Genomic DNA, 18,319 nt, shown 5'->3' with positions numbered 1-18,319 from the left:
GTGAGACTGTTAACATGTTGGCTGTCAACCATAGGTGTCTAAAATTTCATTCTTTGTATTGCAGCTCCCACCATCTTATGAACAAGTCATAAAAGAAATCAACCAAGTTCGAGTTAATACTACAAATAATAATAATGCTGCTGCCTCTCCAAGGCACACTATTACTTCTGCAACTCAGACTGACTTTTCAGAAGAAATAGACAACCACCTGCCTCAAAGTAATGCAAATAATTTGTCTTCCCTAATTCTGACCTGGTTCTAGGAAAGTAATCAGTAGACTCTAGCCTTAAAAATAATTTTTAATCCATACATAATTTATTGAGCTCTGCTTCCAAGTCAGTGTGAATCATGTGTGCTTTCTTTATTTGGATTTGCTATGATTATAATAGTTCATTCTCAGGACCCAAAGCCCCATTTCCTTGGGTTTGCTCACCCTAATTCATATCACAAAACATCCTTTAACTCATGGTTGGTATTATTGCTGATGCCCTTTATTCCCATGGAGAAGGATGTTATATTTAGCAATGTAAACTTGATAAAATGCTAAAGGTGTTTACCCTGTTTGCCTTTTTAAATGCATTGTATTAGGATAACAGATGGATGTAAGTTACTTTGGAAAAGTAAAGCAAGAATTGTTAGAATTTTGACAGTGAGAGAGAAATTATTTGTGTGATAAGTCTACTGAGAATCAGAAATTTAACTATGTTTTAAACTATTACAAAATGAGTGTTTCTTATATAATTTGAACACTGTGCAAAAAGCTGTGTATAAACATTTCCACCTTGATTTTGGAATTACTTTTTACTAATTGAGAACAAGTTCTCTTGCTATTCTACATGTTTATCTTTAAAGATTTGTTTATCTTCTATTATGTTTTTTTTTAATTATAATGTTGCAACTTATTTTTGCTCATTTTTATTTTATCAGCACTACAGGCACCTCTCAAACCTCTTCAGCCTTCCGTAGGGGTCTCAGCCAGTGATCTTCCCACAAATGTGGCACCTTTAATAGTCTTTGACATTTCTGAGGAACACAGTTGTCCAGAAAATTCCAATGCTACAAGATGTCCAGTGCCAAAACCAAGATCAAAAAGCAACCTCAGACCAGTAGCCAGAGATTCCCACATTAAAGGGCAGAATCTCCAGAAAACCAGCTCAGCGGCTACCGAAGAGGAGTCGGCCCCAAGCCAACCCCAGTCTTTGTTGGACAATACCAACGACTTGGATCATCAGGCAGGGATAAACATTATGAACACAGAACGAAGCCAAAATAGTATTGTTTCAAGGATCAAAGCATTAGATAGTCAGACAAATACAGAAACTTCTGGACTGCCCAAGAAACCAGAGATTGCTCCCCGCGCCCTCCCCCCAAGGCCTGCTGTTCCCTCAGGGAAACCCTCTGTGGCTCCCAAACCAGCTGCTAACAGAGCTTCTGGAGAATTGGACTCCTGGAATGAAAACAGATGCAAGGTGGCCTCAGGGGAAGGGCCCACCCCACACTCTCCATCGCAAGAAGTGGGGAGCATCCCAGTAACCAAACCTGAATTGCCAAAGAAACCAAACCCTGGCCTTACACGAAGTGTTAATCCGGAGACTCTGGGAGGAGGGCCCGTGGCTGAGAGCCCTGATGGCAGGAAGAGAGTCCCAACTCCTGCTCCTCGGCCTTTGCTGCCGAAGAAACCAGTTTCCTCAGAAAACCCCACCTGCCCTGCAGCTTTGCTGAAACCGGTCACTGTTCCTCCCCGACCCTCAGTGGCATCACAAGCCAAAGCATTCAGGCCACTGGGCGAAGGAGCCTCAGCCAACCCCCCAGCCCCAGGTCCGCAAAGCAAGCCTCTGGGGGACATCGACCTCATCAGCTTTGATGACGATGTTTTACCCACCCCACCTGGGAACGTGGTTGAAGACTCTCTTGGTTCAGAAATGGCTCTGGGTGAGTAAAAGTCAGAAGTGGAGGGGAATCTAAAATCATCATTGGGTCTCTTGAATGGCACTTACTGTTTTAGTTTCTAGTGCATAGGTTATTGAGATATGTATGTGTAGAGAGAGGGAGAAACAGAAATTAAAAAACATGGAGCTGGGTGGGAACTGGAAATTAAGAGGGAGGAAAGGGAAAATATGGAATGGAAAGATAGAAACAGAGAAAGAGGGAGACACACGTGTTAATTACTATTATCCAAGCCTGGGGCTAGAGACCAAACCAGATGTGAGGCCGGCTCCCTTACTCCGGCAGGTGGAGATTCAAACATAAGCAGGAAGCAGGGGAAACTTCCCATACATGGGAATTCATGCAGTGGGCCTGGAAGGGCTCCTGAGGTTGAACCAGCCCTGCTGGGATCGCCTGGAGTGGGGCCAGCCCTGGGGAGGACTCTGGCAAGGGCAGTGCAGGGAATGAGAACCCAGCCATATGTTGCATTTCCCCCAAAAAATCTTTATATAACCTCTTCCCTTAAGAATGCTAAGTTTTGTAAATAAACACAATAGTTATAAGTTTCCTGCCAAGATCAGGACAATTAAATTTCCCAAGAGGCAGAGAATGTGTTGTTTTTTTTCTCACACTGTTCAGCAAGAGGGTGTGATGGTGAAGCTTATCTTTGATTTGTCAAACTAAGCTTCTCTACCTGTCATTAATAAGATTTTTTTCCTCCTGCTGTTTACTTATTTGGGTAGAATTTTTGATCATATAAGCTTAATAGTATTTTCAAAAGGTTAGTTGTCATCTTAAAAGATGTTTAACATGCATCAATGGTATAAATTCTGATTTAAAACCAGCTTCTGCACAGAATAGGTGTATTTTAAATGATAATAAATACATATTTATTAAATATTTATCATACACACAGCATGTACCCTGTCTCTTTTCCATAAGGAGAAGGGAAACTGTTGGAATATATTGAGTTTTTGCAGTGTTCCAAATTCTGAACTAGATAACCTGACATCTATTATTTAATTGAGTACTTACAGAAACCCTCTGTAAGCTATCATTAGCCTCAATTTTCAAATGAAGAAAATGAGGCTGAGAGAGAACCATGGGTGATTTGCCCAGTGTCATAAAACTACATTTTCCAAGGTAGAATTCATACTCCATCTATTTATTCTAGAAAGAAAAATTTTTTTAGTTTATTGAGAGAGAGAGAAAGAAACATCGATTTGTTGTTCCATTTATTTATGCATTTATTGGTTGATTCTTATATGTATCCTTACTAGGGATTGAACCTGCAACCTTGGTGCAATAGGCTGATGTTCTAACCAACTGAGCTACCCATTCAGTGCATTCAATCTTTTTATTCTAAATCTAGTTTATTTTTCTCTATATTATGTTGCTATCCAATATTTTCATGAAGCCTTAAACTAGACAATACACTAAAAACTTTTCAAGTCTTGGTATACCATTTTCTTATTTAAACTTTTTGGTGTTACAAGGTTCAAGGTAGGACAGGGGTGGGTAAATCCAACAGCAGCAAGCTGTTTAAGGGGTGAAAACTGTGTAGGCCAAAGAAATGCCTCCTTTTATCGAACTTCCTAGGTTCTGTGGGGATGGCACTTAGTTAATAATTGCTGAGACTATTTCTGTGTCATTAAGCAAATAATTATAGTCATATTTAAAAAGCAAAGGTAAAAAACATACATTCAACATGAATGCAGTCTTGCTTCATCCTGAGCCTTTTCTGTTTCTTGATTTCTACCTCTTCCTTGAACAACTTTTAATTTTGAGGCAGTCTTTAGCAAAATGTGTAACTTGCTTGCCCTCCCTAACTTTAACCATTGCTCTCTGACTGTGGAGTTTTACTGAACACCTCTTCCTATATTCTCCTCACTTAGTGATACTGTCAGACTCCCAGCCTTCCCTAGAGAATCCTAGAGATATCCTTTAGTCTTCCTATCACACAGTGGCTAGTTGTTTGGACTTGGAGTCAGACTGGTCTGGGGTTACCACTTAATCGTCATATGACCTTGAGCAATTTACTTAATCCCACAATTTCTTGGTTTCCTCATCTATAAAACATGATAATAATACTCCTCAAGGTATTTTAAGGATACATGTGATTATGAAGGAAAGCCCTACCTTATCATCTGAAACATGTGAAGTGCTCATTAAGTAGTAGTAGTTATTTCTTGCCCTTCACATCCAATTAGTTACTAACTTCTGCTATTTTACATTCTGAATAGTGGCTGAATCTCCTCTCATTTCCATCCCTCCTGCTACTGCCCTGCCCTAGGCATTTATGCCCCAATCACTGCAGTAGCCTCCTGAATTGAGTCTCTTCTCTTTCTGCAAATACAGCATCATCCATGTTATGGCTACCTAAGCAATATTTCTTTTTTAAAATATATATTTTATTGATTTTTTTATAGAGAGGAGGGGAGAAGGATAGAGAGTTAGAAACATCAATGAGAGTGAAACATCAATCAGCTGCTTCCTGCACATCTCCTACGGGGATGTACCCGCAACCAAGGTACATGTCCTTGACCAGAATCAAACCTGGGACCTTTCAGTCCACAGGCCAACGCTCTATCCACTGAGCCAAACCAGTTAGGGCCCCAAGCAATATTTCTAAAGTGTTCATTGGACCTTATGGCTTTCTTGCTTATTGCCCTCCAAGATCATCTCTGAATTCCTCAACATGTAAAGGTTTTATTTATTTATTATTTGGACTTTGTGACTTTTTGATGGCATATCAATAGCACTGTCTTTGATTAGGTCTCTTCGCAAAACCTTGCTTAATCATCCTAGCCTCAGCCAGAAACTGGGAGAGGAACACAGGATAAAGGGGAGAAACTCATAGATATGTCTTTGCTTCTCTTTCTCTTTTCTGAAAAATAAAGAAAATCTGATGAAACAGTTTTCATATAATGAAGTTGCCATATTAATCTCAGGAAAGAGATCAGAAGATACTGAAGCTATAAAAACATTGTAAAGATTAGAAAATTTATTAAAGAAAATTTCATAAAACAGGCAGTTTAATATTGGATTCACTTCATGGGTAGAATGCCTTCCAGGTTAATATAATAGAGCTGAGAAGTATTAGCAGTTCCTCTTCACACCTTTACCAGTCATATCCAGTTGTCAAAAAAGGCATAATACTTCTGCTGTCAGCCCCATTACACAGGCCAGAATAATAGTGTAGCAGCCAATTTCTGGTATAAATAGAACTCAGGGGAAAGAAATGGCTGAAAAGCAAGCCAAGTATGGTGAAACTAATTATGATGACAAGCATGTTATTAGAGACAGGTAATGGGCAGAAAACTACATTATCATTAATGTTTTTCTCAACCCGATAATGAAAAGCGTGAGGATACAGGTGTAAAGGCGCTTGCTAGTTTGGCAGCAGGTGGAGAATAATTGGTTATGTGTGTGAGTGGCTAGAAGGAGGGCAGAGTAAACACTGCAAATAAAAGTAGAGGAAAATGCCATTGACCTTCCTGAGATTTAGGTGGAAGATTCTTTTGGAGATGCTTTGTGTGTGTTTTCTGGAGAAGCCAGAGCGGACAGTCTATGGTGGAGAGAATTGTGGCACTGCAGTCCTTAACCCTTTCTGGATCACAGAATTCTGAGAATATGATTAGCTTCTGAATCTTCTTTTTCCTTTGAAAAGGGAGTTATATTATTCAAGGTTACAAATAGAGCTAATTATTATGAATTAAGTCTGTCTAATTTAGACAAATTGAAAAACATATATCTGCATTATTTCCTATTAAATAGGATCACTGAGGAATAGTATGAAAAGATAATGTTTATGCAGATATTCTCCATTTTTTCAAGAAAATCTAGAAATTCATAAAACCTGTATGTCACTTGGGCAAAATGATTTTAAATTTAAAAATGGAGCCAGAGTTCTCGATGCCTGGAAAGTCTTATAGAATATCATTTAATTCAGTTGCTCGTTCTTTCAATATTATCTATTGAACACTTACTTGGAGCAATATTTTGAAGCTACGTGGATTGAAAAGAAATTCAGATTTTATTTTCAATTAGGTGAGGAGTACTATTTTGTAATGGGGTAGCCCATTACTAAATTACCTTTAGTTTATTATAAAATTTAGATCCAACATGTAAGGTTCTTAGCTTGGAGTAGTGTTTAAAAGTATGGACCCAATGCCAAAACCGGTTTGGCTCAGTGGTAGAGCGTCCGTCTGCGGACTGAAAGGTCCCAGGTTCGATTCCGGTCAAGGGCATGTACCTTGGTTGTGGGCACATCCCCGGTGAGGGGTGTGCAAGAGGCAGCTGGTTGATGTTACTCTCTCATTGATGTTTCTGACTCTCTATCTCTCTCCCTTCCTCTCTGTAAAAAATCAATAAAATATATTTAAAAATAATAATAAAAACAAAAGTATGGACCCAATGATGTTTAGTGTTTGTGCATCAACTTGGCTAAGCTATTTTACCCAGTTATTCAAACACTCATCTATAAGTGTTGTGAATGTACTTTGTAGATGTGGTTAACATCTACAATCAGTGGACTTCCTTGATAATATGGTTAGGCCTCACCCAACTAGTTGAAAGGCGTTAAGAGAAAAACTGAGATTTCTATGGGGAAGAAGAAATTCTGTTTTAAGACCTCAACACCACTTCCTGCCTGCCTGCCCTGTACATATTGGATTTGCCAGCCCCCATAATCACTGAACAATCCTGATGGGTTCTGTTTCTCTGGAAAACCCCGACTGATACCAACTCTAAACAGACTCCTGGGTTTGAAGCATGGCTCTACTACTTCTCTATTAGGTGATTTCTGTACCTCTGTTACTTCATCTATAAAATGGGATAATACTTGTACCTAACTCAAGGAAACCAGAACAACCCCGAGCAGAGAGTTTTAAATAAATAATTCTGTGGTGCCAAGTTTAATTCTCAGCTGGAAAACTTGAGATGTTTTCATTCTCAAATATTTGCCATCAACCATACATGATCACCTTTTTCCACACCAAGAACAGAACAGCCTAGAAACAAACACCACCTCACCAGCCACAGGTGCCTGTACGTTTAGATGGTGCAGGAGCAGTGTGAGACAACAAGCCAACTCTTCACATGGGGATGATTCAGCAAAGCTGCAGTCAGAGCACTTCTGGAACATTTAAAAAAAAAAATAGAATTTTTATTTTTCTAGTTACTTTGTGGAAAATTTTATGGCCATTATTGCTTTGAAAAAGCAACAAAAGGGCCAAGAATTTTTACTTTTTCCCCTTATTTTTAAATGGTTTTAATTTTGTTTCAGAGGGGTGTTATAACTTTTTTTTATATCGAATTTATTTTATTGGATTTTTTTTGAAGTTACAAAATGACATATATTTGCTGTAACAACTCAAGCAATATAAACATTTAGTGAAATAAACAAATTAATCTCCCTCTAAGTCTGTCCAAATCCCCAGACTAACCAGTGGAAACAGTGTTATGTAGCCTTCTGTGCCTTTAGACATTCCAAACCAAAGCTTATGAGCATATATATTTATATATGCATGTACTTTTTCTAGCCTTTAAAAAAAATTAATGTACTTACCTATTACTCAGCAGCTTACTTTTTTCATTTAACAATGAGATTTATGGATGTCTCTTTAGACCAGTAGATGTAAGTCTAACTCCTTGTGTCCTTTTACCTGCCTGAGTGCATCACAGTTGATTCAACATTTCCCCTATTGATGGACATGCAGGTTGTTTTGTTTCCAAATTTTTCTTTTTGTCACAACAAAAAATGCTGCAGTAAAGTCTCATAAAAAACATTTTCATTTCTACTAGTGCTTTTGTATCTGAGAAATAAATTTCCAAAAGTGAGAGTACTGGTAAAAGGTTATGAACTTTAAACATTAAACTTTTTTTCAGTTACAGATGACATTTGATATTATATTAGTTTCATGTGTACAGCATAATGGTTATACCTTTGCCTCCTTTGTTACATTAATTCTCCATATAAGTATGGATTTATTTCTGGACTTTCTCCAATCAGAAAGGATATATGCACCCCTATGTTCATAGCAGCACGATTTATAAATAGCTAAGATTTGGAAACAGCCTAAGTACCCATCAGCAGATGAGTGGATTAAAAAACTGTGGTACATCCACAAAATGGAATACTATACCACTATAAAAAAGAAGGAACTTTTACCATTTGCAACAGCATGGATGGAACTAGAGAGCATTATGCTAAGCAAAATAATGCAGTTGGAGAAAGATAAATATCCCATGATCTCACTCATATGTGGGATATAATGGTCAGCATAATTTGATGAGCAAGAATAGATCCAGAGACAAATGACAGGGGAGGTATGGGGTTAGAGAGCAACCAAAGGACTTGTATGCATGTATATTATAACAAATGGACACAGACACTGGGGTGATGGGGTCTTGCCTAGAGTGGAATGGCTAGGGGGGTAGGGAGTCAAGCAGGGAAAAAGAAGACATATGTAAAACTTTAGACAATAAAAATAAATAACTAAAGAGAAAAGAAAAGAGATAAAGAGTAAACTTCATATTGGGTAACTAGAGAGAGACTTGCACACCATCATCAAGATGAAAAACAGGCCTCTGGCTCCACCTTCTCATTGAAGTGATGCTGCTTATTTCTCCCTCCCACCCCACATTCCCCACACAAATCTGCACACCTGCTCTGGATTACAGCCCAGGACAGCATGCAGACAGAGAGGCAGATGCCGAGCTCACTGACTCAGTAGGCACAGCTGAAGTAGATCATTAAACCAGCCCAATTCTGCCAAACAGCCCACAGTGCTGGAACAGTAAGACTTCCTTGCTCCACTTTATGAGAAAGACATGTATAGTAGAATAATTACCAGTTATCTAAGTGCTACTTCTTAAAGAGCAGCTAATGATATTAAAAATAAAGACCGGCCTGGCCAGTGTTGCTCAGTAGTTTAGCATTGACTTCTGAACCGGAAGGTCATGGTTCAATTCCTGGTCAACATACATGTCATGGGTGTAGGCTCAATCCCTAGTAGGGGGCAAGCAGAGGGCAGCTGATTGATAATTCTCTCTCATCATTGATGTTTCTCTCTTGCTCTGTCTCTCTCTCTCTCTTACTCTTTGAAATAAATACAAAAAAGAGAAAGAGTGATTAACTAGGAGACTTTGAATACTTTGTATTGAAGTTGTATCTATGCTACTTAAATTTAAATCCTTTAGGTTTAATAATAATGCCTGGACCCCTTTTTAATTTTTAATAAATCTTTATTATTCAAATTATTACAGTTGTTTCTCTCCCACCCACCCCCCATAGCTCCCCTGTACCCGGTTCCCACCCCACTCTCTTCCCTTAGCCCCTCCCCTCACTGTTCTCATTCATAGGTGTATGATTTTTGTCCAGTATCTTTCTACACCCCCACACCCTTTCCCCCCAAAGAATTGTCCACTCCTTTTTCATGCCCCTGATTCTATTATATTCACCAGTTTATTCTCTTCATCAGATTTTTTAATTCACTTGATTTTTAGATTCATTTGTTGATATGTATTTGATGTTCATAATTTTTATCTTTTTCTTCTTTTTCCTCTTCTTAAAGAATACCTTTCGGCATTTCATATAATACTGGTTTGGTGTTGATGAACTCCTTTAGCTTTTTCTTATCTGTGAAGCTCTTTATCTGACCTTCAATTCTGAATGATAGCTTTGCTGAGTAATCTTGGTTGTAGGTTCTTGCTATTCATCATTTTGAATATTTCTTGCCACTCCCATCTGGCCTGCATAGTTTCTGTTGAGAAATCAGCTGATGATGGGTACTCCCTTATAGGTAACTAACTGTTTTTCTCTTGCTGCTTGTAAGATTCTCTCTTTGTCTTTTGCCCTTGGCATTTTTAATTATGATGTGTTTTGGTGTGGTCCTCTTTGGATTCCTCTTTTTTTGGGTTCTGTGCGCTTCCTGTACTTGTAAGTTTATTTCTTTCACCAGGAGGGGGAATTTTTCTGTCATTATTTCTTCAAGTAGGTTTTCAGTATCTTGCTCTCTCTCTTCTTCTGGCAACGAGATTCCATTGTGTTAATAACCAGAAGATTACAGGTACCAAAAAGCAGTCTTTAGGGCAGATAGGCCACTTGAAAGGTAGATCACAATGAACAATTATCAGCCTTAACCCTTCTCTTGATTGTTTTGGCTCCTTTCCCTGAGGGCCTTTCTTAGGTGGTAGATAATAAACTTAAAATAGGATTGTATGTTTATATCTCCCCACCCAAAACTGTTACTGGCACAGCAGGAAACAGAGCCCTGAGGGAATAGGGTAATACAACCATGATTGGGAGAGGGAGGATGGACAAGTTCCTGGATAGTCGACCCTACAACAGCTGGGGGAGTAAGGTGGCTCATTAGAGCTTCCAGGTGCCAACAAGGGTCATGTTGGCAGAGCAGAGGCAAAGGCAGAGGAGAAAGAAGAACAGAAAGGAAAAATACACACAGGAAAGATACTACGGTATGTTTCTGTATTTGAATAAAATGTATGCCAAGATTACATGGGCTCTTTAAATTCTTTTGTTTTAGCTAGGGTTACTCAGAATAAATGAACTATTCAGAGAGTTCAAATGTACAATAGGTAATTTTTGCAATAGTGAGCATTATACAAGGGTATCTACCCCTTTTTATCCAGTGGTACTGCTGTTTCTTGAAGACCAGTGTAGTCCTACCTAGTTTGGCTTAGTGGATAGAGCATTGGCCTGCAGACTGAAGGGTCCGAGGTTCAATTCCAGTCAAGGCCATATGCCTGCATTGCGAGCTCGGTCCCCAGCAGGAGGCAGCCAATCAATGCTTCTCTCTCATCCTTGATGTTTCTCCCTCCCTTCTTCTCTCCTTCCCTCTTTCCCTCCCTCCCTTCCTCTCTGAAATCAATAATTTAAAAAAAAAACTAAAAAAAAACAATGCATATTATTCCAGTTGGAAGAACTATTAGAATATGTAAAATCCAGTTGTTGGAAAGACTTCCCCCTCCTGTTTCATGCTACAATCTGCGGCTCTTATGCCCACACCTGAAGTGCCTCACCTTGCTCTACTTTTTCCTTTTTCAGTAGTACCTCTCACCTTCCAATATACCCCATGAACTACTTATCTATTTTATTTATTGTTTACTGTCTCCATCTCCTTGCTGCAGTGTACCATAAGGGCAAAGTTCTTTGCTTTGTTCGTTGAAGTATTCCCAGCATCTAGAATAGTGTTTGATGTGTAGCAGGTACCCACACCAATACTGAATAAGAAAAGTAGAAAAACAAACTACAAAGAAATGGATATAAAATGATCCTGTTTTTGTTTTGAAAAATATCTACATAATAATACATGTACTATAGAAAAAAATTATAGACAGATACACATCTTAGATAATAATTACTCCCAGAGGGATAGGGTTACAGGAGATTTTCTGTCATATGTTTCCTTTTTTTTTTTTTAATATTACTTTTGAAGTAGAAGATAATGCTATAACAAAAACAGGATTAAAGAATTTGGTTAGACCTAAAAGAAGGACCTTTGTTTGTTTATTTTGTGGGAATATAGGTTATGGTGAAAGAAAGTTACATTGTTACAAGAGCCTTTTTAAAAAGTTGGATGTTCTGATAATTTGAGCTGTTTTTTTTTTGTTTTTTGTTTTTTTAATTTAGACAAAACTCACCTCATTTGTGACTGATAGGGTTTCACAGAGAGGTCATCTAAATTTTTTTCTTAGCCATCTGGAGGCCCTTTTTAGGTGGTGGATAATAAACTTAAAATAGGATTGTACTTTACTCTTGTATCTCCCCACCCAGCACTGTTACTGACACATGGCAGACATACATAGGTGAGCAAGTGAGTGATACCTCTGGAGGGTATAGGATGGTAGGATTGCCTGTGAACTGGGTGGAAGGCAAGGAGAAGTATCAGGGAGCTGAAGGGCCTACTTACTCAGAGCTCAGCTCCTCACATATCCTGCAAAGAACTGGTCAGCTTATTGAACTGCAGCTCATAACAGGCAGAACATGAGTGCTGTTCATCACAGGAGCTATGGGATGCATTGTTTTACAGGGAGTGTCTCCCTAAGGCAAATACTCATAGAACAGGTGCAGAATTACAGCTTATACTCATTCTGCTGCTTGTTGAATAGAGGCAAAGGTGGTGTCATGAGATCCTGTGTGCAGTATAGAGTGTCAGTTATACAGCATTTTATTTTATACTAGTAGCCTGGTGCACGAAATTAGTGCATGGGGTGGGAGGGTGTCCCTCAGCCCAGCCTGCACCCTCTCCAATCTGGGACCTCTCAAAGGATGTCCTACTGCCAGTTTACAGGGAGCAGGCCTAAACCGGCAGTTGGACATCCCTCTCACAATCCAGGACTGCTAGCTCCTAACCACTCACCTTCCTGCCTGCCGGATTGCCCCTAACTGCTCGCCCCCAACTGCCCCCTGCCAGTCTGCTCACCCCCAACTGCCTGCTCACCCCCTACTAGCCTGCTTGCCCCCACCTCCCTCCCCACTGGCCTGCTTGCCCCCAACTGCCCCCTTGCTGGCCTGCTCACTCCAAACTGCCCCTCCGCCCAGCTATCCTAATCACCTCCAACTGATCCCCACTGACATCCTGCTTGCCCCCAACTAGCCCTCTTGCTGGTCTGCTTACCCTCAACAGCCCCGGCCCCCACCAGCCTGATCACCCACAACTGCCCTCCCCTCTTGGCCTCTAACCGCTTCTGCCTTGGCCCTGCCACCATGGTTTTATCCAGAAGAACGTCCAGAAGGTTTCCCTGTCTAATTAGCTTATTACCCTTTTATTAGTATAGATCACATGTGTCAAACACAAGGCCCGCGGGCCAAATCCGTCCCGCCAGGCCTTGCAATGTGGCCCGCACCGCGCTGTCATCACTGCACTCCGCTGCGATTCCATCACAATGACAGTTTATGACTGTTCAGTAAACCATTCGGCCCGCGATTTAGGCTGGATTTTAGATTTTGGCCCCTTCTCTGATTGAGTTCGACACCCCTAGTATAGATAAAAGGCTGTTGGGGGCTGACTGGTTTGCCCTGAAGGGTATCCTGGATCAGGGTGGGGGTTCCTTGGGATGTGGGGCAGCCTGGGTGAAGGGCTGATGACTGTTTGAAGGCTAGCCAAACCTCCAGCAGGGTCCCTCAACCCAGGGGAGTATGGCTAGCCTGGGTGTAAAGCTGAGGGCTGTTTTCAGACTGGCCATGCCTCCTGGTGATCCAATCTTCCAGTCCCTCCTTTTTGTCTTTTCAGGGCCTCCTTGAATCTTTCCAAAAATTGGGACTTTTTAAAAACGCCGGGGGACGCGGGACAAATTGTTAAAAATCGGGACTGTCCCACCAAAAGCGGGACATCTGGTCACTTTATCTATAATTGAAACTTTGTAGCCTTGAGTGGAGGCCAGGGCTGGCTAGAGTGGGTGGGAAGCGTGGCTTCCTCCATTGTCAGGAGCAACCCAAGCCTCCTGCTCACTCCAGCTTCGTGGCAATCTTTGTTGGGTTAATTTGCATACTTGCTCCTGATTGGCTGGTGGGTGTGGCTGATGGATGTAGTGGAGGTACGGTCAATTTGCATGTTTTTCTTTTATTAGTGTAGATTTGCTAATCTATTTATTTTTAGATTTCTCATCTTTAAAAAATTTTATGGCCATTTTTCCAAGCTACTTATAAGAACATTGACATTAAAGAAAAAATATTCCTTTCAGGAAAAAAGTTTGATGGTTATGCTTTAAAAAAAAAAACTTTTTCTAAGCATATACTGCCTATTTATTTATCTTTGGTAATCTTCACCCACGGATATTTTTTCCATTGATTTTTAGAGATAGGAGGAGGGAGGGACAGAGAGAATGAAAGTGATAAATTGAGAGAGACAGAGACATTGGATGCCTCCTGCATGCACACCATCAGGTGCAGGGGATTGAACCTGTAACCCAAGTGCATGCCCTTGACCAGGAATCGAACCCACAACCCTTAGGTGCATGGGCTGATACTCTACCCATTGAGCCACACCAGCCAGGGCATACACTACCTATTTTAAATGAATCAGTTAAGATAAAAAATTGCCAAGTCATGCCGAAACCGGTTTGGCTCAGCGGTAGAGCGTCGGTCTGTGGACTGAAAGGTCCCAGGTTCAATTCCTGTCAAGGGCATGTGCGTTGGTTGCAGGCACATGCCCGGTAGGGGGTATGCAAGAGGCAGCTGGTCGATGTTTCTCTCTCATCGACGTTTCTAGCTCTCTATCTCTCTCCCTTCCTCTCTGAAAAAAAAAAATATATATATATTTTTTTAAAAGATAATGTTTCTAAAAAAAAAAAAAATTGCCAAGTCATGTATCCTTACCCCAAAATGATATATTTGAAAGGGGATGTCTTATTTTTCATTTTCATGTTTCTGAAGTGTCATTTTACTTAAGTATTAAAATCTAAGCCTCTGCTGAGCACCCATCATGTGCTAGTCGTGTGGGGAGGTTTTCCACAGGCACAGGCGAGTGGGGAGCGGAGGCCTTTTCTTCCCGGGGGCCTGGGAGGCTTCACATTAGAGGGAAAATTGGCTCCTCAGTTCACTTGCCCCTCATTTTCAGGCGGATACTTATGAAATGATTGCACTCCCATGAAAGATAGCTTCTCCATAATTCAAGATTGTCCTGGATCCCTCTCATCAGAGAGGATGAACAGCCATATGAATTATTTACAGAGCATCAAGTTATTTCCTTTCATGAGCTCCGACTTTGTTTTTGACTCTGCAAACTGAGATTTTGTTTATCCATGAATAGTTTTCCCTGGGGCATGAAAAATATGACTCTTTAATTATGAATGAGATTTTTTGTTTGAGTCCATGTTAACTAAAACATGCAAAATAAACTGTTTTTCATTAGATCCCTTTCAGGTCCCCACAAAGACAGAACCAACAAAAGAACCAGCAGTTCAACCAGCACCCACCAGAAAGCCCACTGTGATTCGAATTCCAGCCAAACCAGGAAAATGTAAGCGCTTCTCTGCCGCCTTTATTTGCTCTCCAAGATCCTGGGGACAATCATGCTCTTTTATCAGTGCTTGCTTTGAAACTAAATGTGATCAGCCATTTATGATCATTGTAATCTAGGACATTTAAAAGCAAGTTGGGGTGTTTTGGTTTTTTTTTTTACAATTCTTGAGACAATTAGTTCAGTAAATTTGAATTATATTTCCCTTTAACAATGTCTTTAAGTAGAGAGAAAAGAGGGAGACTGAAACTTAGAATACTATTATAATATCCTATCCTGGTGCCTCTGGTAAAGATATGGTATGAAAAGAATTGAAACCAATAGCAAATGAAGTTCAATATGACTCTCATAGAGAGCCTATTATCTCATTATATATAGGAAGCATATTATTCCATCAGCACCCTTATAAATTGGACCAATAGTCCTGAAATCCTGAAACAGGTATATTGAGGAAGCACCTTTATTTATTATTCTGACAAAGCTCCAGAAATTATGTATGAGCCAGTTGCCATGGAATTATTTCTCAAGAATTTTATCATTACAATGATGAAGCAATGCATATATACCATGGAGGAAGATAAATAAGACTTTTGGTGTCTGAAGAACTTGAAAAGGACAAGTGAACGAAGGAAGAACGTGCAAAACCCATGGCTCTTCTTGAACCTGTCACCTCCTTCCCCTGCATACCTGCATGGCTCCCCTCTTTACCATCCTTCAGGTCTCCGCTCAAATGCCACTTTCCTCTTTGAGACTCACATTATTGGAAATTGGAAATCTCCATCTCCCCATGTATGCCCTCCGGATAATTCCTATGTTCCTTCCTATCAGTCAGCTGTCTCCTCTCTACTTGCATATTGTTACTATTATACTTTGTACCTGTAATTGTTTGTCACAGCAATATCATATCCTAAATGATTCATTACTTCCTTGTTAAGAATAAGGAAACTGCAGCACAGAGAAAGACTTCCAGATGGTGACTGAGTTGGAATGTTCCTGTGCCTTAATTCCCAGAGCAGGGCTGTCTCTAATTATCTCTAAATCATTGTTTGTCTAGCAGTTGGCCTGGATGTTTTCCTCCTTTTGAGTGTTTTCCTGTCTCTGGACACAAAAGGAACCTGACAGATCATCCTCTTGATACCTATTTTCCCTGCAAAATGGCAGCAGAGTGTTTTCTGAAAGAACGGGAAAACCTCCCACCCCTTTAAATGCCTTTGCCACGCGTAAAAGATGGTTTTAGCCTCCTTTGTGTGTTGCAATCATCCCCTCTCCAAGTGTTTTTGCACACAGATTTTTCTAATTAAATTTAATTATTTCTAATTAAATCTGGTCATCTTTATTTTCTTCTTTTTAAAATAAGTTGGGGGTCCACGATGACTGAGGTAAGGATGAAGTTTGGCTATAAGGATATTGTTTGTTAAACTGAAGGGGCAGTTATGCCCATTAATCTGGAGCTAATGGATTACAAAACACATTTAAAGATTTGGATGGGGGAAGGTTGACTACCTCACCTGTTAAGAAACAGCATGCCTATTACAAGGAGCATAGCCTTTTGAGTTCAAAACCCTGGTTCTGACAATTTCTAGCATTAAAACCTTGGGTGACTTAAATATTTTCTTCCCAGATTTTTCATCTGAAAAACAGGTAGGATATTATTTAATGTAGTGCTGTCCATAGATCTTTCTTCAGAGATGGAAATATTCCAGATCTGTGCTGTACAATATGGTAGCCACTAACCATATGCAGCTACTGAGTACTTGAAATGTGGCTAGTGCAACTGAGGAACTGAAATTTTAATTTTATTTAATTATAAAATTTACGTTTAAATCACCACATACTAGTATAACTACTAGCTAGCTAGTGGAGTGCATGGATCTAGCACATAGATAGATGTTGGTTGGAGAAATGTATATGAATAAATGCCTTAACTTAATGCACATGTTGTAGGTTAAAGACCAAAGGATGTGCTAATTTTAATATGTGCAGGTTGCCCTGGCCAATTTGACTCAGTGGATAGAGCATAGGCCTGTGGGCTCAAGGGTCCCGGGTTCGATTCTGGACAAGGGCATGTACCTTGGTTGCGGGCACATCCCCAGTGGGGGGTGTGCAGGAGGCAGCTGATTAATGTTTCTCTCTCATCAATGTTTCTAGCTCTCTCTCTCTCTCCTTCTCCCTCTCCCTTTCTCTCTGGTAAAGAACCAATGAAATATATATATATATTTTAAATGTGCAAATTATTTTACTGGTCAGATTAAAAAACATAGAAAGTTCTCAAGAATGTTGGCTACTGTCATAATTATTTAGCATTATTTTTACTCTCTATAAAATATTTTGTAACTAATGTCTATTAGCTCATCAATTTACTGAAGTTTGCTGGGAGTTCTTTCTCACTTGCTTGGCTAGCTATCCATCTTTGTGTGGATCTTTTAGCCATTTTCCTAAGGAACCAAGCTGCAGTCATTTCATTCTTTTGAATCCCCAAAGACCAAAAATTACTGATGAATTACTGCTATTTTTCCAGGTTTACATGAGGATGCCCAAAGCCCGCCTCCTCTCCCTATTGAAAAGCCTATTGGATACACTTACAGTATGGTATCTGGAAAACACAGTAATGTTGACAGAACTAGAGACTTGGTAAGTGGTCATTATAGAGTGTTGTAGGTTGCAGACCAACTGATGGGCTAATTTTAAATGTGTGCAAATTAGTTTACTGGCCAGATTAAAAAAATATCTTATTACAAATCGGGTTCTAAGGCCCATGTACTTATTTTAATGTGATGCTTTATATTTTACAAACCCCTATAGAACAAAAGAATTAGGCCAATTCATAGTACTTCATCATAAAATAATTTGTCCTATACCCTAGGGCATGAAAAATATGACTCTTTAATTATAAATGGCCTCCTTTCTTTCATTGTCTAGTCATACCCCCCCCTTTTTTTTTTTATCTTTATGGTTGGAAGTATTACATAGGTCCTCCTTTTTCCCCCATTAACCTCTTCCAGCCCACTTATGTCCCCCCACTCCTACCCTCTCCACCCCATTGTCTGTCCATGGGTTATGTTTATATGTATACAAGTTCATTGGCTGATCTCTTCCCATCCACCTCCTCTGCCTTCCCTTTGAGGTTCAACAGTCTGTTCATGCTTCTATGACTCTGGGTTTATTTTTTGATCAGCATATCTTTTAAATAGCCTTAATAATGAGGAAGTTATGAGAAATCTCTAAAAAACTGTACTATTTGTGGAATTAGATTTATTTCAATGATCAGTTTTTTTAAAAATACCAATTAGTGACATAATTTTAAGATAATTATCATAAAAATTTGGTACTCTGAAAGTTAGGGGAAAACTATTTTTAAATTTTAAAAAATAGTTCTTTACCATATGCTTCTTAACAAATTATGGGCGAAG

The 18,319-nt window shown here is 39.7% G+C and overlaps 1 protein-coding gene across 1 annotated transcript in view; it reads left to right on the top strand.

Annotated features, from left to right (window-relative positions):
• The window catches only part of SH3D19 (SH3 domain containing 19), a 140,594-nt gene that overhangs the window by 93,990 nt on the left and 28,285 nt on the right, over nucleotides 1-18,319 (top strand). Inside the window, 4 exon segments of the mRNA XM_045576724.1 lie at nucleotides 65-227; nucleotides 928-1,932; nucleotides 14,802-14,909; nucleotides 17,428-17,540. Of these exon segments, the coding sequence (XP_045432680.1) occupies nucleotides 1,248-1,932; nucleotides 14,802-14,909; nucleotides 17,428-17,540 (906 nt within the window). The 5' untranslated portion in view covers nucleotides 65-227; nucleotides 928-1,247.

Source organism: Pipistrellus kuhlii, unplaced genomic scaffold (genome assembly GCF_014108245.1).
Source record: "Pipistrellus kuhlii isolate mPipKuh1 unplaced genomic scaffold, mPipKuh1.p scaffold_m20_p_8, whole genome shotgun sequence".
Taxonomy (NCBI): Eukaryota; Metazoa; Chordata; class Mammalia; order Chiroptera; family Vespertilionidae; genus Pipistrellus; species Pipistrellus kuhlii.
The sequence above is the reverse complement of the archived record's forward strand: the minus strand, read 5'-3'. Positions and strand labels throughout refer to the sequence as shown.